The 21,752-nt window shown below is 36.7% G+C and overlaps 1 protein-coding gene across 1 annotated transcript in view; it reads right to left on the bottom strand.

Moving 5' to 3' along the window:
• Positions 1-219: 219 nt before the first annotated feature.
• LOC145769541 (uncharacterized) overlaps positions 220-21,752 on the bottom strand; it is an 87,314-nt gene continuing 65,781 nt past the window's right edge. The window contains exons 6-9 of the mRNA XM_082581192.1: positions 21,442-21,534; positions 16,144-16,227; positions 15,125-15,181; positions 220-4,187 (exon numbers count right to left, since the gene is read on the bottom strand). Of these exons, the coding sequence (XP_082437318.1) occupies positions 3,520-4,187; positions 15,125-15,181; positions 16,144-16,227; positions 21,442-21,534 (902 nt within the window). The 3' untranslated portion in view covers positions 220-3,519. The remainder of the gene's footprint in view (positions 4,188-15,124; positions 15,182-16,143; positions 16,228-21,441; positions 21,535-21,752) is intronic.

Raw genomic sequence — 21,752 nt, 5'->3', positions numbered from 1 at the left:
AAACCAGCGCAATAGTTTTTAATAATAAATTACTTAGTTTTTGACATAAAAATTAAACGTTGGCCAGCAATCAAGCCTAGTCAGTTTTTAAGAAGGGCTGCCAGACAAGTTTGTATCAATCGCACTTAGCCTAAATCGACAAAAATACCTTTTTTTTTCTTGCTTTTATTTCAATGCGAAGTGTTTGATTTTTTTTTAATACATTATATAAGGATTTCGCAATCAAAGGTCACTACAGGACAGTAACTGATAATAACATTTCGTAAGAATTATACAATTAAAACTGTACGTTTGGTTAAGATACATAATAATTCAAAATTCGCCTGAAAACGTTCTATTTTACTGAACATTATGACCGAAAGTAGGGTATTTAATTATTACAGGGTTGCCACTTTAAAAAGTTACATTTTATTATGAATTTATGACAAAATGGAGTGAAAATTTATGCCAATTTTTTATGATTTTATCCCAAATTTTATGAAAATTTCATGCTAACCGCCGAAAATTGATGCTTCAGTTAGGGGATCTTTCAGAGCATTTGCACACTGCTCTCATACCTTGCGGTTTTCTTGATAAATGAAAATTTTTCTGCTTTGGAAGGAAGTTTAAGAAATTCTGCTTTAGGTTGGTATATTGTTCTAATATACGTACTGCAACATATTTCATCGTTAACCATCTAGTTTCAGTGTGATGAGTGACATAGTGTGCTGCAATATCGGTTACATCTGCCATTCGATTATAGTCCTCACGCATTGCACCGGACAACTTCAAAAAGAATGCAGGTTGTGAAAAAAGGTATCAATATCAAACTAACAACTCATTTTCGAAAAGCTGTGTGAACTGGATGGAGTGTGCAGATCCCAACGTTAAGCATGGTAGTTTGCAACGTTTCTTCCAAATACACCTTGCTTTAGTTTTCTTTCAAAACTTAAAATTACATTTGGCCCATCCATTCCAATGCCCAAAATCAATTGTGGGTTTAAAGAAAGGCTTTGCATAAACTGTCCCAAGTGTTCCAGAAGAAGGTCACTGTTGCAATGGCCCAGAAACAATGAACCACAATCAGCACTAATAATTTCATTTTGTTTGTTACTCCAATACTGCACATAATCGCCGTATTTCTTTTTGACTTGAGAGGCTGTTGTTTCATCAAATTTGAAAGAGAATGGTGTGTTGCGCACCTCATAAATCAATTCTGCTTTAAGAAAAGGAGCATTGTCGAACTGAATGTTATATTTAACTTTTGTTTTAGCTTGTCCATAGTTTTGTGCAATTATTGAATCCGGAAATATTAGTTGAAACCTCTTACTATCAGGATTAGCACTCAAAAACGAGTAATTATACTGAACAAAATACAATGCCTGAAGAATCTCGGCATTAACCACTTCGTCTTCCTAAACAAGAATTTCTGGTTTTGCTGCAGAAAGCTCTACTGTGCTATTGCCAGCCAAAACAAAAATGCGTTGCAATGATGCGGAATGTGAGATTTAACTTTTGCAACACCACTGCCATCAATCCTAACCGTTTTTAACATTGCCTACAAAATGCTTGGTAGGCCTATACATCATTCTTCACATGATCAATCCATGGTAAGTACCCTCCCAGGAAAATTGAAACTCATGTTTACCCATTATCCTACTCTAAATAATTTCTGAGATAAAAATGCACAAAATTAAATCATTTCGCCGCATCCAATTAGCACAGGAACCGAAATACTAGGAAATTGATATTGTGCAATTGTGTGAGTTACGGCAAGAAGGAGTTCAGGGAAAATTAAATTTCTGGTGCTCCTGTGCTGATCGGATAAACATGGTTAGTCTTGAATACATAGCCTACTGATAAAACTATCCTTCCACAATCAAGTTAGTTGAATACCGGTAGTTTTCAACTGCCAAACAACAAATCAGACCAAGTCTACAGACAGTCCGACATATTACAGTATATAATATCCATAACCAATTGGTTAAACCATGCAGTTAGCTGCAGTAATCACTTTTGTTGTCGTTGCAGATAAACAAACACGCAAAGAATGATGCTTTTTTAATGTGTTTATAACAGATTGGCAATTGAAACAACAATCAAACAAAAGTTTAAAAAATATTTAGCATCATATAATTATTGAAATACCATGATTTTTCAAAAAATTTATGACTTTTTATGATGAAGTATGATTTTTATAAGTTTTTTATGCCACACGGTGTTTTTGGAAGGATTTTATGATTTTTATGATTTTATGCCGTGTGGCAACCCTGTTATTATCATCATTGTCATGTACAGCGCCCAGAAGCATAGTTTGCACTGTGGATGTGGCGCTATATAAATGCTGCTATTATTATTATAATGTAGCCTGTCGTGAGTCTTCACATATTGATTGTGACAAAGTGCTTGAACACATGACACTCAGATGTCCGATATCCTGGGTCAAATCTGGTAAAAAATTTCCGCTATACTCGATTTTTTTCCTTCAAGACCAAATAAAGTATATTAAAGCACATCAGCAGAAATGCAATAAAAACGGTTGGAAGCAATTGGGATGCTACGAACAGTCGAACAGTGAAAATACCAATCTGCATATATTCAAACATCACAGCAGAAATACAGTAGTTGAATAGTAATGAGAATATCCGTGAAAATAATGTAATAAAACTAAGTGCGTATGATCCCGTCCAAAAAAACAAAAACATAACGTATTTAAAACAAATTCCGGTATCGATCACAAAACACACTCCTGTACTTTATCAGTGACAAAATTTTCATACAATATTTCATCACTACAAATATAAATGTGACGCAGTTTCATGAAAGGAACAATTTCAAGCGGTTTAGCAAAAACTTAAAAAGGTGACTCAGGTGAGTTGATGGCAGGGAGCCTGAAGGAGGTGATGTCATTGCGAATACAGCGTCACATCGGTCTTCGGATATCTATCAAGTATCTACCAACAAAAGAGAATAGGCCAAGCTTGTAGATTTGGCAAACGAATGGCCGTTAACCAAAAACATCATGTTGTTATTATATGTTATGTAAGTGAAAATATTCTACTGGATTATTTCACACAAAATGTCTACAGGTGCAATTAAATGTCATGACCACAGTCAACGAGAAAACATTGAAAATTCAACAAGTTGGTACAAAATGGCATAACAAAATTAAATAAAATATATTTAGAAGAGACATTAAGAGAATTTACTGTACCATAAACATATATAACAGACAAGTGAGAATAGAGTTGGAAATGTGGTTATCGCAGGGATGTGCCTTCGTCAGAAAAGTAATACCAAACAAAAGTAATATCAAACACTAAATACAAAACAATTGTTTGAGATTTTAGCATTTAAATAGTAACCTCGTCCCTCACCAAGCTGAAGTAACTTAGTCAATCTGCGTGAATTTATTCGTTTGTTATCTGCGTAGTATAAAATGATGTTACTCAACTTCATTCTTGGTTGACGATCATATGTTTTATGGTACAACAAATTATTGAATAGATAAAAATGACAATACTTATGTCTCGTTGATTTTTAAAATATACCGGAGTCCTTTTCCAAAGATCTACAAACAACTTCATTTTTATCATTGATTGACTTTACTTCATCAAAAGAAGAACATACGGTTGGTATGGACGAATGTTTATGCATGGAATAATGGCAATCGTGAAAAGCGTGTTCAACTTTAGACGAACACTGCGTTGATTCAACGGATCTTATATTTTCTACAATGTCTTTCAACTGATCAAGCTCACTGTACCTTTGCGGGACAAATACATTGTTTTTAATGTGTTGGACAAATTTGTTATATTTCTCTGTTATTTGAAACTGCTTTACGTGATGAGAAAGACTTTCCGGAACACAAAGCCTCGCGTGCCCATCAAAGTAAACAGCAGTGGCTCTAACTTTTTCAGTATCTCTCACATACCTGTATACTCCTGCTATGAAAGCGTCAACAACAACGCCTTTGCACGCCATGAACTTATCACAACGGCGCTTGCCTGTTGGTGTGCAGATGAACACGACGTGGTGACAACGCTGCAACCGGTTTGCTATCCAATCTTCGTGCTCTTTGATGCTAAGTTGCCACAGATTGAAAAAGTGCTCCCCTCCCAACATGGAAGCTAACACATTGGCTGCTTTGTGGTAGAAAGGATCTTCTTCAATGCTGTTGACCAGAATTAGCAGCCGTGCTTGTTGATCTGAAAAAAAAAACATGACACCATATAATGCTTGATGGATAGCGCCTCCATGAATAAGATATGAAAGAAAGGGATACTTGGAAGTAAAAACATTTCGGTATTGTGCATGACACTAGACAGGCTGTTATTGTAATCAGAATGCAAGATGTAACACCACGAAGAGGGTTACAGCAAGATTGGCAGAGTGTTTAGTTTGTGGAAAATGTGATAAAGGAAGGGATTTGGTTAAAGATCGCATTGAGAGTTTGTCATGGAATTGAAACAGTGACATACTTCTGCTGTTTAGGTAATCAGATAAATGGAAGCAGTAGATGCGAAGCAATTGTGACAAGAAGGGCAAGACTGATTTTGGGCAAAGTTTATAAAAAATGGAGAAATGCTATACGGAAAAAAAATCGTTAAAAATAAAGGGGAAGGACGGAAGGCGTATCGGAGTAGTGTACGACCAGCAGTGTTGTGGGGAAGCGAGACATGGATAATAAGAGAGAGTGAAGTGACAATTCTGAGAACAATGGAAAGGGCAATTAGTGAGAGCAATATGTGGGGTAAAAAAGAAAAAGGAGAATACTACTGATAAACTGATAGATTTGTTAATAGTAAAGATTACACTCCAACTTACACCAACAACCAACTACACACCAACTTGCAAGGGCAAGATGACGAGCAGGAGTCAGCATTTTGAAATGTTTGTGTTTTTGTGAGATGCATAATAGGGTCTGCTACTATTCGGCGAATCCGATTCGGCGAGTTCCCTATTCGGCGACAGCCTTTTTCGGCGATTTTTTTAATTCCGTAGCAATTTTCGGGCCATTACGTGCATAATAGGCCTACATTTCACCCAGAACGCGTTTTCTATGATGACAATAATATGGTAGTGTAAACGAATGATATCATTCATTTTGACATCACAAGGTAGTTGAATAGTGCTCCCTCGAGACGGTTTAAGATAAAAGTAGTAGGAAAAGTATTGGTAGTGAGAGGTACTTTTGATCGGAGTAGCGGTAGCGCGCTACTTACAAAGTAGCAGATGCCTACCTTTTATTGTTACACGGTTAATGGGCTATCTAAAAATACGGTCTGATTTGTTATGTACCCCCAAAAAAATTATTCTTTGAGACTGTTCCACATTTTGCAAACTATCTGAATAGTTCAGGCCCTTAGGGGCAAAAATGAGCATCTTTAGGCTAAACGTGTTACACGTTGTTTTTTTGCATTTTTTTGTAGCTGATGAATCTAACTTCAATTTTAGTGGGTGCCGCAACTTTTTGGGTCACGTGATCACCCCCAAATCGGGGACTCCCCCCAAGTCAATTTTGAGCTCTTTTCACGGCATTTTTATGCAATTAGATACGTTATTTTTTTACATTTGGACTGACTGCCACTACAAAATACACGAGATAAAAATCGCACAAAATTATGTTATTAATGACGTCATGTATTAATTTTTTGCTTGTTTTTTTCTTATTGTAGTCGCTTGTTTGTTGTTGGTGTTACTTTTTTGGTTACAATAAGTTACCAATGGTTTTTCAACTGATTTGATTAGTATTGAGTGTCAGTACTAACATATTCAAAATCTTAAGGAATCCAACTTCCGGAAAGTGGTTATTTTCAAGATAGCTTCCAAGATGGCCGCTAAACCATTGAACAAAACAGTAAATTGACCATAACTCGGCCATCATATGACCAAAACATGTAGTTTTGGTGTCTGTATCTAGGTTTTTATACCCTGTGAAGTCAATGAGACTATTCTCAGAATTGTTGAATTATCTGATAGCCTATAAATTCAATATGGCCATCCAAGATGGCCGCCAAACCATTAAAATAACAGTAAATTGACCATAACTCGGTCATCATATGACAAAAACATGTAGTTTTGGTGTCTATATCTAGGTTTTTATACCCTGTAAAGTCAATGAAACCATTCTCAGAATTGTTAATTCATCTGATAGCCTATAAATTCAACATGGCAATCCAAGATGGCCGCTAAACCATTAAAATAACATAGTAAATTAACCATAACTAGGTCATCAAATGACCAAAACATGTAGTTTTGGTGTCTATATCTAGGTTTTTATACCCTGTGAAGTCAATGAGACTATTCTCAGAATTGTTGAATTATCTGATAGCCTATAAATTCAATATGGCCATCCAAGATGGCCGCCAAACCATTAAAATAATAGTAAATTGACCATAACTAGGTCATCCTATGACAAAAACATGTAGTTTTGGTGTCTATATCTAGGTTTTTATACCCTGTAAAGTCAATGAAACCATTCTCAGAATTGTTAATTCATCTAATAGCCTATAAATTCAATATGGCAATCCAAGATGGCCGCTAAACCATTAAAATAACATAGTAAATTGAACATAACCAGGTCATCATATGACCAAAACATGTAGTTTTGATGTCTATATCTAGGTTTATATACCCTGTGAAGTCAATGAGACTATTGTCAGAATTGTTGAATTATCTGATAGCCTATAAATTCAATATGGCAAACCAAGATGGCTGCCAAACCATTAAAATGACAGTAAATTGACCATAACTAGGTTATCATATGACCAAAACGTGTAGTTTTGGTGTCTATATCTAGGTTTTTATACCTTGTGAAGTCAATGAGACCATTCTCAGAATTGTTAAATTATCTGATAGCCTATAAATTCAATATGGCAATCCAAGATGGCTGCCAAAACAATTAAAAATGTACAATAACAATGTATTGTTTATTAATAAACCCGGTAAATTTCTATATGTATTTGGGTTAACTGAGCAGGCATAAAGAGCTCATACGATGTGGTCATGTAGACTCTTGACATAATCAGCGTAAAGAAAGCAAATGGATCAAGTATTACTAATGCTCATCGCTGTGACTCTCGATGTCATCGTCTGTAATTATGTGATTGCTGTATGGACACATGAACCAGTTTGGCATGGTCCACATCCAGCATGGTATGGTAGCACATATCTCCGGCAACTACAGTGAGGTGAACACGATTCGCAATTGCAGTGATCACTTTCAGTAGGTTGTCCGGGGCAGCTTTCATGTCCGTCATGATTGGAACCATCTGATTATTGTCTACTTTCCATCCCCAGTCTAGAGCATCCATACCATCGTCAGTAGCCTACCCATCCTGACCATAATCTGGTAGTAAACTCTGAGGCAGTGGAATTTGGTAAAGGATGATGTAGGTGGCAAGCGTTCAGGGTGAACAAAGGATTTGGCTGTTTTAATTTTCTTGACCAATGTATTGTATCGCTGTGTTTCTAGGTTACTGTTATCGTTGCCAAACATAACGGTCATAGCTTTGTTTCCAAGATCCTTAATGATGTGGTTTGTCTGATTTGGGAGAATAAAGCAATTTGCACATTCTTTGATTATTGGTTGACTTTTCACTAGTTTCTTGAAAGCGTCTTCTTCCCGATACCAAATATCCTTGACGTTGAATCACAACCGGTGAATGCATGAATGAAGAGGAGCTGTAAGCATAATTATGTCTGGTCCGATGATTGCTTTAAGTTTGTTGATGTCGTGTATTTTGATTGCGTAAGCCTTTTCGGAGCGGAAGTAGAGGTCTTTAATGTCTGGGTCAGTGTCAGCATAGCGTAGTATCAATATTAAAAGGTCTGTGTCTTCACCAATTAAAGCCGTACTATGTCGATGAGGACTGTCCATCTGCCGTCTTGACGATGTCAACATCTGCATCACCTGGAGCGTTCATCACATTGCAGCTTCTATTCCTCAGTTGAGCAGAAATTAATCCTTCCTTGTTGGAAGCTCGAGGCAAGAACTGCTCCTTCTTTCCAATGAACTCGGTGTCTACAGTAAAGTGAACAACCGGGTGGACGTTCATGCCGCGTCTTTGATGGGTATTGTCTTTGATAGACGGACCACCATATCCATCAAAGACCACCGTTGCTAAGCGATAATGACGAATGGTAAAATCTGCATACGACTGTGCAATAGACCCATAACTGTCTCCAGTTTCCATGGCACTCGATGCAACAAGAACCCTCCATCAAGGACGTAGTGATCGGTTTTCGAGGCAGATTCTTTCACTACTTCATAACCGGCTGACATCACACTGCTGGCATCATTGGCATGTTCTGTGATGGCAGTAGCTATCTGAGGCCTATCTTCTGCAAGAAACAGGGTCTGGATGTTACGTGGCTGTCACAAGTAATACTCGTTTTCCTCTCAACTGGTCTGAGTTTTTGGGAAATGACAGCAACAAAACTGCGTTATATCAACTGGTTCAACAAGCTGTGATAACTTCAGTCGATCCAAACTTGTTTACGATTGTTGTAACATCATTAGATACAGCTCTTAACAATCAAACATTGGACATGTCTGATGTTTCTCCATGTGATCACGAAGAGGCAGACACCCGTATGTTTCTCCATGTGAAACATGGAAAATCCGATGCCATAGTCAAAACAATAGATACTGATGTGGTAATTATTGCAATTTCGTGTTTTGACAAGTTAGAAATCTGTAAACTATGGGTTGAATTTGGAGTTGGAGAAAAAACTCGCTTCATTCCAATCCATGATATTGTTTCATCTTCACCTCAATCTCAGATGATTTGCGCTTCTTTACCTTTGTTTTATGCTATCACAATCTGTGATACTGTTTCGTCTTCGAAAAAAAAGGCTTGGGATTGTTGGATGCTTAATCTTACCGCAATGTGTGGCTTATTTAACTCTCTGAATTTCTCTAGCTCACCTAGTTCTATAAATGACATACAAAAGTATGTCATAGCTCTTTATGGCAATGGTCCTACTATCACGGATGTAGACGAATGCCGTTATATGATGTTTACCAATGGTTGCACTATTGAAAAGCTGCCACCAACGTCAGCTGCTTTGATGCAACATACACGCAGAGCGATACATCAAGCTGAAATACGGAAATCAAGCCTCGTAAATGTTCAGCAACTACCTTCTCCTTTAGCTTGGGGTTGGAAACATAATGATGCAAATCAGCTTGTTCCGTTTTGTCAGTCTACTTGTGGCTCTCGATGTCCCTGTAAGAAAAAATCCATAAAATGCACAAGTCTTTGTTCATGCGAGTACGAAACATGCAATTCGACCACAAAATATCCAATCCTCTCTGATGTTTCATCTTCAATCCACATTGACGTTTCATCTCCAATCCACAATCATCATTCAAGAAATGCTTTTGACTTTCTAAACTCTATCTTGTAACTTGAAAAAACTTGTCGTACACGAATTTTTTAATATCAAATTACGTATGGTAGGAATTTAACATCGAAAACCGCTAGTTTTTTCATCTTGAATTAGCAGTGTTAAGACTCTGACATTGCATCATCTGGGGTCGTGTATTAATTGGATTTGTAGATCATAATTAGGGCTACATAATTATTTTAAATTTTAAAGTGGCATGACCAAAAGGGAAATTCACCCCTGGTAGCTGCTCTTCTGGTTATTCCCTTGATGACGTCGTTATTGCGTCATACTGTACTGGAATTATTGTTATTGCTTGCAATTGTAAAATTTTAAGCATTTGCAAAACTAATAATGAGAGTATTTGATCGCTTTTTTCGGAATAAACTTACCTTTGGTTCCTGAATTTGAAGTTGTCCAGTTTTAATAATGTAATGATGACGTCATAAAAGACGCAATCATGACGAAACTACTTTTAGGAATTGTGAAATGGTTTTAGTAACCGGTACTCCAACTAAAACCAACAGCAAACGACCAAAATAGGTTAAAAAAGCAAAAAAATATATTTGATGACGTCACAATGACGTCATCAATTAAATTATTTTGTGTTTATTTTGTCTCACTTATTAGTATGTGCTTTTTAAGTTAAAATATACAAAAATCGAATATGTAATTGCACAAAAATGACGTAAAAAGAGCTGAAACGTGATTTCTGGGGAAATCTCCGATTTTGGGGTGATCACGTGACCCAAAAAGTTGCGGCACCCACTAAAATCAAAGTTGGGTTGATCAACTGCAAAAATATGCAAAAAAACAACGTGTAACACGTTTAGCCTAAAGATTCCCCTAAGGACCTGAACTAGAATAAAATTTTCTCAAAAAAAAATATTTCAACGTCTTTTTACAGTTTTCCCCAGATGACAAATTGGGTTTTAACATCACCAGGCCTTGAAAAACAAACACAATTTGATTCAGACAATTTCAGACTGTTACCCAAGTGCTTGCTAACAGTCAGATTTACGTTTTTTTAACTTAGGGTAGATTGTCTCATTTTTACCGCTTCCCCAAGGCAACAAAAAGATTTTATATCAATCCGACATAGCAAAACGCAAAAAAATCTTAGAAAATTTCAGTCTGACAGTAACGAAAGTCAAAATGTGACAAATTAGGCCGCACCATGATTGTCATATACTGTACCACTTTTTAGCAACTTTGGTCACAGTTGAGTTATTTACAAGACACTTTTCTAAGTTTGCATTCATGTAATCACTCATTCGAGATACAACTTTGACTGATTATAGCAAAAATGGTTATATTTGGGATTTCTAGAATAAAGTATTGTATGAAAAGTTTCAACTTTCAACATACTCTTTTCAATGATAGAAAGAAAGAAATGTTGGAGTTTATCACATCATAGCGAGTGAAAACCTGACCACAGCATTTTTAAAGGGTATTCAATTCATACGTTTTCAATGCAGTCTTCATGTGAAACAGCAATGGTTTTGAAATTATTAGAGTTGCACCGTACGTGTATCTGTAGGTTGCTGCAGCAGATGGAGTATTTTGATTGAAAACACTTTAAACATAAGATGTTTTTTCGTATGAACCACCTGACTGCAATCACTGTGAGCACTTAGCCAGAGATTGCAAACTTCTAGCACTTAGCCAGAGATTTGATACTTGCTTTACACTTTGTTTGGTAATTAAAGAAAAAAGAGTAATGGCAAGGGTGGGAACCGAACTCAAATTATCGAAATGACGACCTCTCAAATTGCTCAAACTGCAGCAATCTACAGATTACAAATACGGTACACGCACTGTTAGCTAAATAACGCAATTTTAGCTCAAGCCAAGCACTGGGACATGTCTCAAGCACATTACTTAAGTATAAAAATGTGCACGAAACTTTTTGCATTACCTTTAAGAGGTTTGACAAGAAAAATAGAATTTCAACATTTTTTCGTAGAAAAGTATGATGGCTATCCCTCGTCTTCGAGGATGATGGCCTTCGCAATAAAATAAAAGCTAACGGTGAGTTCTTAAATGGCTAATTAGTCCAATCTTGGCTTTAAAAGTTCGGTTACATTTGGTACATTTAAGATCGTTTGGGAGAGTTGGTTGTGGGTGTGATTGGCGTTCTCAGGGATGGCCAAATAATTTTGGCCATGATCCACTACCGGAAAATCTGAGAACTTAGTGATCCACAATGAGCTGAAGACGACACCCAGCGGCGGGGGTTCTGGGGGGCCTCCCCCAGAAATTTTTTAAAAATTACTTTGAATTCGGTGCATTCTGAGAGCATTTTCAACAAAAATATGGGTATAAATATTCCTGTAAAATAGTGCTGTCCGGTGGCATAGCAAAAGGATAAGATCATGTTTTCTTGGGCATTTTTCGGTAATAAAGCTAAGTCTTTATGTTTTCTTGTTGCTAATTCCTGGCTGAGATATTCGAATGTTTGGTATTGGCAAAACTCGCTCTTTTAATGCAGTTTCGTTTAAAATTAGGCAAACTTTGTTTTAGAGACATAGAAACTGAAGGCATCATTCTCAATATCGTGATTCGTGACGTCACACGCGTGCCAAAGGGGAGGGGGTTGTAACCCCCAAAACCCCCCTTTGGCTACGCCACTGGCTGAAGATGTGCATTTTTCCTTTTGTATCATACAAACAACATGGAATTATTTGGGTACATCTAAAACAAGGCGTCAAGATACGATATATACATAATTTGATTAAAAATCCGTGAATGAGTGTGCTGTAATGAACAGGTCTGGTATTAGAGAGAAAAATGATGAGTGGATTTTGATTTCACAGTACTATCGAAACGTGGTTTCCTGTTACTTACAGCGATTTTTACGAGTTCATGAAGATGAATATTTTTAAAAAAAGTAAAAAAAAAATTAGCAGTTTTTAAAATAAATACTTTGAAATTTTTTTCAGAGCCAACTTGAAAGATCCACAAAAAAAGTTGAAAAGATCCGGACCCGGATCGCGATCCGTCATTTGGCCATGCGTGGGCGTTCTTTTCTTTGCATTCTTTTTTCTTTTAACCTTTTAGATCTGCTCTTCTCAAACGTGGCGACACCTTTCTGAGTGGCAGATCTCCAGAGCAGCCTGTCCTCTGCGGTTTCCTCCCAGTTTGTATAATTGATGTTACACACTTTAAGATTACTCTTCAGTGAGTCTTTATACCGCTTCTTTTGTCCACCTACCGAACGCTTACCCTTAGCCAATTCCGAGTAGAACATTTGTTTAGGGAGACGCTGATCTGGCATTCGCACTACATGCCCGCACCATCTAAGTTGATTTCGAATAATGCGGGACTCAATGCTTGTTGTTTCAGCCTCTTCTAGCACGCTCAAATTTGTTCTTTTCTCTTCCCAGCTGATATTCAGAATTTTGCGCAGGCAGCGTTGTTGGAATCTTTCAAGAGTTTTAATATGGTTTCGGTAGGTGGTCCAGGTCTCGGAAGCATATAGTAGTGTTGTGATAACTACTGCATTGTAGACGGCGAGCTTTGTACTTATTTTTCGTGTGTTATGGTTGTCAAATATTCGTGAGCGAAATTTTCCAAAAGCAGTGCTAGCACAATTTAAACGATGTTGTATTTCATCCTGAAGGTTTGACAAGAAAAATAGAATTTCAACATTTTTTCGTAGAAAAGTATAGAAAGGTGATGTATGCTAGGTATTTTCTATCGTCTCTACAATGTCATTCTTCCTTATCCTCAAGTTTTTTCTTTGCATTTAATTGTTCAACAAACTTATGAAATACAATGTTTGTGCTGCAGGTGTGGAAGTGATTGCATTCTTAAGTGTGTTTTAATGAATCAGGGCTTTGCATTAACCTTACCATATAAGCTAGTAGGTAGGCCTCCACATCCCTGTGCTAATAAGTGTTAGAAGTCACATTTTAAAGCCTATTTGAAGAAATTCATCAAATCAAAAAGTAAATTTCTGTAAAAGCTAGTCGCAAGATATGGTTTAAAATTGAAGTTAAGTATCCAATCCTTTTTTTCTGGCTACAGAAGAATTTCAATAACCTATCTTTTAAAATAGTTTTGCCTTGTCTTGTACGCTAACGTAGCTATCACATACATAGTCTTTTAGAGAAATTTCGTATTCGTCAGCGATAGTATTCGTCAGAGAAATTTCGAATTACCCCATCGTACCACATTGTAGCTACAAAGGGCACATTTCACCTCATCCTTCTATTAAGACTGGAAGTGAAATTATTTTATCTGTTGATTAGTTGGTGAGCAATGTGTTTTAGTACAAAATAGTGCATTTTTTTCTCAGTTTTTGAGACAGGGGCCGATCCAGCAAATGGTTTGGGGGGGGGATATTTAAATATAAAACAATGATTTGTAGGTCTACATCAATCCGACTATGAAAACACACAGTGAATATAACTACTTTATTGTCTTATAGGGGGAAAATCGACCCAATCACTCACCTTGGATCCGCCACTATATTGAGGGACACAAAAATGCACAGTTGCACACCCTTTATAAGCTACAGTATCTGCTGCTGAAAATTGAAAATATACGATGCCTATCCCACTGGTAAGGTAGATGAAATGTAATTGAGCGAGCGTAACAAGCAAAATTTGTTTACAGAAACTAAGAAAATACATGTTTTTATTCATTTTTTTGGGGGGGGGGTGAACGTGATCAAGTGCTTCCCCTTGGACCCACTATTGCGTGCAAGGGGAGTTTTACATGTACCACATCCACAGTTTTTTGTGAAAACCATTCAATGCTTCCCTAACACATGCCGGTTTGAAAAGATAACCAAGCGATTTCATTATTTTGATGATTTAGCATTGTTAGATTATTTAGTTAAAAGTTCTACCACTTGAATTTATCTTATACTTATAGGTACAATTGCAGGACGTGTAGAATAATATCTACAAACATCTTGCAATTTTAGTCAGTAAAAAAAAAGTTTTTGTGCAGGTAGTTGTGAGGTTACCTTATTGATATCATTTGATGTAGTTAATTCTTTTCGTCGCTATATTTGCGAGAATTGGCGCCTTATAGGTTAAAGCGCAGACTTTATACTTTTTGTCAATTTAACCAATATTTTTTGTATTAATATGCAAAAAATGGGGTAGGCAATTTGGCGTATTGGAGAGAAACTGCACGCGTCAAGCCAGTGCAAGATTTTTCGTTTTGTTAATGTTTCCTGGTTAGGCTTATAATGCGAATGGTACAATTCCATACCATACTCTTTCGTGCTATTTTTCATTTATTTCGCCTTTGATGGTTAGTTTTTCCATCAATTCTTTGACGTAGCAAAAGTGAAACGTTTTTCAATTTTTTCATTCCTTTGCACTTTCATCATTTGATTTTTTGGGCTGTTTGCTTTCAGCTTAACTGAAGATGATCTAGCTGCGAGCTGATCGACATCGATTTTTAGCTTTTTATGATTGAACTGACTCGTGTGAATTATATAATTCGTTTGTATTTAGGATGATTAATTCGTTAGTAATCTAGGATGATTATATTATAAATCTGTAATAAATATACGTAATTTAGTAGGTAATATTCATGAGGTATGTTGAGCAATGATTTGACTAGCATGACCATTGCTAGTGTCAGAGCTCCGTTGGCCTACTAGAGCTTTACCCAGCGTTTCAGGATCTTACCTTGTAATTATAAAAATCTAAAAAATTCTAGTTGTCCAAGACCGTTACCAACCACATAACTCAGATTAACTGTTCACGAGATGTGTATTCCGATAACTCACCTTTCTTTTGATGGCATTCTTGATATCGTATGGAATTCTGTCGTTTGTACATCCACACTGTAACACAGAAATGCTTGGAATTTGTTTGACGATAACTACTTTTTCATATATCCTACACTACAGTTCATTGCACAGTGAAATTGAACTGTATTATGTTATTTGAACAATTTTCATTATTGTATTTATCGTTTTTTTGGTGCTCATCAATTACAAATCAAACAGCTGCAGTGTGTGATGCCACATTTTTTGTGAGTGACCCCATTCTTCAAACTATCTCTATGTGTTAACATAATCCGATTTAAGATTAATAAGATGAATAGTAAGTTTCTAGTAATTAGAAAAATTGGAAACAAATTTTGCTAAACATTGAACTAATTTCATCCACACTCCGATATAATAGTAAAACAACATAGTTAGCGACTTCTCCAAATTCACACTTTTAAAACGCCATGAAAGGTCATGCTTTTAAAAGGGAATGGATAGAGCAGTCCTTAATATGACAATCCAGCTTTACTATGACAAGTTTAGCTACCAATGGCACAAATATATGAAACTAAGCAAGAAACTAGGCAGAAAAAGTTCACTTTAAAATGATAATTTTTAACTTGATCGATTGATTGAATCTTTATCCTCGGAGTGGGAAAGCTTCTTGAAGAGCTTAATCCTGGCAGTTTCGCATACTTGTAGAGGGTTTGAATCACTGACGCAGGCCTGGTCACCGAGATTGACAGAGTGAAGTTTCCGATTGTTGAAGTCTTGTTGCCGGGGAATTATTCCATCCATTAGATGCCGCTGAATGGAGAGCAGTCCTTAACGTGCGTTGCTCAAGCGCACACCCCCGAGAGTCGAATCAGCGCCGCTTGATCTTCAAGCTTCTTTGTTCCAGAAGTCACGTGCTAACCAACTGAGCTATCGGGGCGGACTTGATTATTGAACAAGCATGAATTAGCTTTTAAAGTTTACAGTATATGCTTGTCAATGAATGATTTAGTGACCATCACGCTCTCTTATCCACTCACCGTAAATGAATATAGCAAAGCCGATTATAATGACAACAAGCACAACAGCAAGCACCACGACGATGTGCAACAACAGGGAGGATTCTAAAAAGAGCAAGCCAACCAGTATTAGAAACAAATCAAAGGAATATAAGGAGTACGCTTGGGTTTCTAATGGAGCAAACATTTCGCACAAACAGTCAAACATTCACCACCAACAACAACAAGTCAAACATTCACACAAATGTAAGAAGTCTCAAAAGCTTTTGGCTTTGCCTCCACTTTAGGACAGCTATTTTGATGCTATATAGACCAGCAGACCTATATCAGCTACTAAGTATTAATCAGCCATCTTAATATCGTCACTTCGGTATGACAATTATCTTCATAGAACAACTTTTACTGAAAAGGTAAGTAAAGTAGGGTCCCATACTCAGTTAGTGAGCCTTGGGGAATGAGAAGATAAGGTTCTCAACATACTAGGCCTTTGGCACTAAGGAGAGTAGGGTAGCCAGATCTTTTCCCTCCACCGCCTTTCCTTCAGCAACTATGCCCTCGATAAACTGGTTATTGCAGCAATTGTGGTGTATTGAGGTAAGGTCAATAAAAATTCATAAAGTTCACCACAAACTCAGTAGGCCTACTTGATAAACTGACACACGATGCTGTGATATTTTCCGAGTACAGGTGCTTCAAAGCAACTACATTCGATCAAGAAAACTGTGATCAAAGCTTGTTTGTTGTATCGTCATCGTAAACTATTATCTGAACAATGCAAACCGGATTTTTTTCTGACATTTTGAACGAATTGACTAATTTTTTTAAATGACATTATTTTGGCTAAAAATTTTGTCAATGGTTGACAAATGACCGATAAACAAACTTGGTAAATCCCAATTGTTTAATCGCCATCTTTATAAAAACTAGTTTAGATCAAATATAGTTATTACTAGGGCAACCAATTTTTTGACCTAAAAACTTGAAATTTTAACTTTATAATTTACAAATTTTGACTTAATTTTGACCAATAACTTTCTTCGTTTGCAACTCAAACGTGAAATTTAGAAATCAAACCGTTAGGTAAGGATAGCTTCTTTTCTATTGAAATATGAGAAAAATGTGGAAGACTCAACGACACCACAGTTAACGAACAGGTAATGAAAGTCACTCAAAAAACTGCAAAAGATAAATATGGAGTGTCTAAATATCCCGAAATTACTGAGGGGGTTCTGCACTATTATACTTCAACATCAAGTAATGTTTCACATTATCGCCTTTGAAGTTTCTGTCTCTCGCCAAAATTTTTCCTAAAATAGGGAAGCTTCTCTCTACTGATACAGAAGTTGCTTGGGAATTCCTCAGCCGGCTATAAAAATGTGGTGAAATATCATCTCGTCCCATTTTCACAATGCACTTGATGCCACTCCTTAAGATTTTTGCTTGAATATATTTTCCAATTTGGCAGCCATCAACACCAAAGTTAAAGGGGTATTAAAGGAAAAACCTGACTTGGCGATTTTCCACGTTCTTTGTGTTTAACATGCTACCATAAAACGATTTTCAATAAAATTTTGCCCCATTGCGGTCTGACCACCATTGTGCGCGTGCTTTTGTCAGAGCTTTCAAAACGAGATTGGCCTGAGCAACGAAGCGTGCGACTGTAAAGAACGTCATAAAGTCTACGTCATAAAGTCTAGCAATCAACCGATCACGCAATAATTGTTACTGCGGGCGATTTGATTGTAGGCTATGTATGTATTTACATCAAAACAGCACATTTTAACATCAAAACAGCAGACAGTTTGCTCAAAACATCAGATTGGTAACGTGGCTTTTGTTATTGCTGGACTTTATGACGTATTCTTGAGCTGTGTTTGCACGTTTTGGTCATTTTGAAAAAAATGAAAATAAATGAAACACTGGACTTTGGGCCTTGCCAGCGCCATTGAAAACAAATTTTTTTGGGTAATTGTTTTTGAAATGTATTCTTGAATGTTCAGTTTACTCATTTTAATGCTTAATTCCGGTTTGAAATTTTCCTTTAGTATGCCTTTAAGAGACCTCATTTTCTGGTAAGCTTCTTGAATGGTGTAACGGCTGTTTTCCATCTTCTGAATTATATCAAACAGTGCACTGTACTGCTCCTCTATTTCTGCAAAGTGAGTAGCTAAATTGGGAGCTTTTACAGCATCTTGAGCACGCCGCAGCAAGACACCACCAATCCACCATCATGGAAGTCTTCCACAATATTTCTTACTTTTGGTAGACTTCTTGAATAATAGAAAGCAGCTTTCAACCAAAGGCCCATCTAGTTACATTTGGCTGTGGAGGTTGGCCAATGGAAGTTAAACTAGCTCTTCTTGACCTGTTATTAATGGTCACTGCTTTAACCCTGGCAACCAACTCATCAACAGCCGGGTAGCTGGCTAATATTCAATCGTCAGTAGTGGGCGAAACAAGATTATTACCTCAGAAATTGCAACAAATCGATTATTACGTCAGAATAGCAACAGAAATTGCAACAAAAAATCTGTATCTGTGTAGATTTAATAAAATATCAATAGAGAGAAAAACTACGTTAAAAGAAAATTTTGACCTAACCATGAATTTTGACTTTTTTTTTACTTAATAACTTTGAAACCTCTCTTCGTGTCAGCCTGAAATTTAGTTTGTGGACGTTTTATAAACTTTGAACAAGGCAAAAAAATTTTGACTTTATTGACTTTTGGTTGCCCTAGTTATTACTATCTGAATCCTTAACAGCCTGTTTCACTTTTAACGGATCATCAGAAGGGTCTTATTCAAATAGAATTCTATATTTGATTTAATTCGCTCTGCTTTGCTTTTTTGCTTAGCATTGAGTACTTTTTGCAGTAGGCTATTAATAGTTTTTATTGTTTTTAAAAACTAGTTTAGATATTAGATCGACAAACTGAGTCTCATATAAGATCAAACGCTGACCTGACACCCTGCAGTCCGGAAGAAAATTCGTACCCACGTTACGAACCCCTGCTCTCATCGTGTCACTTTTGTTTTCACTGATAAGGTATTATTCCAAAGGAAAACAAACCCAATGCTAAGACACTAGCAGGAGTCAACAACGGCATTTTTGTCCTAATTCTGACATCTTGTTGATGTGGTAAATCAGGGGTGTGCAACCTTTATTACAGGAGGGCCAGATATAAATAACTGGGTGAAACCGCGGGCCGCACGTTTATTTGACATATGATTTTTTGTAGTTGCAGGTAGAGCTCGACCGATATAACTTTTTCAGGCCGATACCGATACCAATATTTATGAAATTTTTAGGCCGATACCGATATATATCAGCTACAAAAAGTTTGTTACCAACAAAGTTATTAAGCAACAAACCAGTCCAAGAAAGTTTATGCATTAGTTGCTGTAATGGAAAAATCATTCTTAACACTAATCACAAAAAACACCAAACAAAAAGAAACAACCCAGGCCTCGAAATTCGTTTTTGCTGACGGCGGACAAACGTGTCCGGTCTGAATTCTTCGCCATTTAAGAGCTGTAATACGCCGCATAACTGATTAACTTCCACCAAACGAGGTCGTGTAGATTCTTGCGTCACAATGCTCTGGGCACGGGTCGGAAAACTTCTACAATGACGCTACTATTTTCTTCTGTGCAAAGTTTCACTAGGATTTTTTCTTTGGGTTTATTTTTGCATGTTATGTGAGCGAAAGTTAATTTTCCCTGGGCCTTTTCTTTCTTACTGTAATACAAAAACTTGACAAATTTTGCTGCATCTTGCTGTTGTAGCCTACTCGTATGATTAATTTTGTAACGAATCTTGCCTTATCAATATCACTCGGAGATCAAAGCCAGACATTGTAACGTAAGACTTGAAATAAGTTGCGCGTGGTTAGTGTAGCATCGATTCTTAGCAAAAAATGCACCTTTGTTACACTGATTCAATGTCATCAAGCGTTGAAGCAACGTAAAACTCGAACGTTTTTCTGCTTGAATGGAAGCTAAGGGATACAATATTAACATTTTCTAGATACCTTCACTAGAATGGGCGGGAAATCATATTCTCGCTACAATTGTTCGTGCTATGCAAGCACGTTTGAGCAACTTGTGTTTCTTCTAAAGGCATGTATGGCTAGTTTTGAGTTTGCTTTTGCTGGCCAATGTTTATCGGCGAAAAATAGCCGATACAATATATCGGCTACACATGATATCGGCCGATATATATCGGCTGACCGATATATCGGTCGAGCTCTAGTTGCAGGTGCAAAAAAGTTGTTTTTTTGTTATTCATGTTATTTCTTATGGCATTATTAAGGGTTATCTCCTTGCAGAAATAATAAGTTAAGACACATAAATTTCTGAAGAAAACTGCCATTCAAATTTATTGTCACACCGTCCTTTTAAACGAGTTCAGAGAGAAGTTTGCAGCTAGCTTCTTTTCCCGACGGCTTTTTCCAAATTTAACGTACTTTAACGGAAGTGTTTGCAATTCGAAGTTCATTTTCCAAGTGTTTGTCTGTCAGAACCGATCGATAGGGAGATTTCATGACGCCCATTTTAGAAAAAAATTGTTCGCACAAAAATACGTTGAGCCAAAAAGAGCCATTTTTGAAGCAATGGATTTTTTCCAATGTGGAAAGTCATCTTGGTTGAGATGTTTTCGGTATAAATCGCCAAGATTCATTTCTAAATACTTTGCTTCCAAATTCGTTTTCACTTGAAGATCAATCAGTTCAAGTTGGATATCATCAGGTGCTTTGTCAATGACTGTGTCGAATGGCGAAGAGAACATACCAAACAAATATTCATGAGATTTGAAGTCCTTGAAACGAGCCAAAAATTCATACAACAATTTTTCAAATTTAGTTTTCTTCTCAGAATGCATTCCATAGTCTCTCAAAGTTGGAAAGTGGAAAAGGTTTTCTATCTGTATGTGAGCTTTCCAAAGTCGTAATTTGTTCATAAAGCCTTTTATGTGACCATACCTTTTTACGTTCAAAATAATTAAACAGAATGGATTAGCGGTGGCCGGTGGGAGATTTCTAAAATGGTTTACAGAAGATGTGAAATCTATAATAATCTACTCCACAGCGAATTGTCCACACGTAGACTACCAGACTAAACTAAATTATAAACAGGTTTCGCAGGCTGCACACAATTCAAAATTGGCACATCTTTGCGGGCTGCAAAATTTTTCTTCGCGGGCCACATTTGACCTGCGGGCCGCACGTTGCACACCCCTGTGGTAAATGAAAGGAAGGTGTGCCAACCATGTCTGGCACTTCGTTCAAGATTATAATACCAACGTATAATTAGCATTACCTGGCTGCCTGCTGAGGACCATGCTATTTTCCTTCCTTTTACTTCTTTCTTCGATTTTCCTCTTTTTTTTTCTGTGTCTTTGTTTCTTTTTTCCTTTTACAATTTAAGGTTGAAAAAAATATTATTTAATCATCAATTTATTTTATTACTTTGCTTTTGGGCTGTTTACCCACTGGCGTAATTTAATATTACTACTAAATTCTTCTATTCAACAGAAAGATTTCTTTTCCAAAAATAAGGTTTATTTTAACAAGAATAAATTCAATTGTTTAACTGTATGTTAGTACAATTTGATGTTGAATAGAAAAAGA

The sequence above is a fragment of the Aplidium turbinatum genome, chromosome 4 (genome assembly GCF_918807975.1).
Source record: "Aplidium turbinatum chromosome 4, kaAplTurb1.1, whole genome shotgun sequence".
NCBI lineage: Eukaryota > Metazoa > Chordata > Ascidiacea > Aplousobranchia > Polyclinidae > Aplidium > Aplidium turbinatum.
The sequence above is the reverse complement of the archived record's forward strand: the minus strand, read 5'-3'. Positions and strand labels throughout refer to the sequence as shown.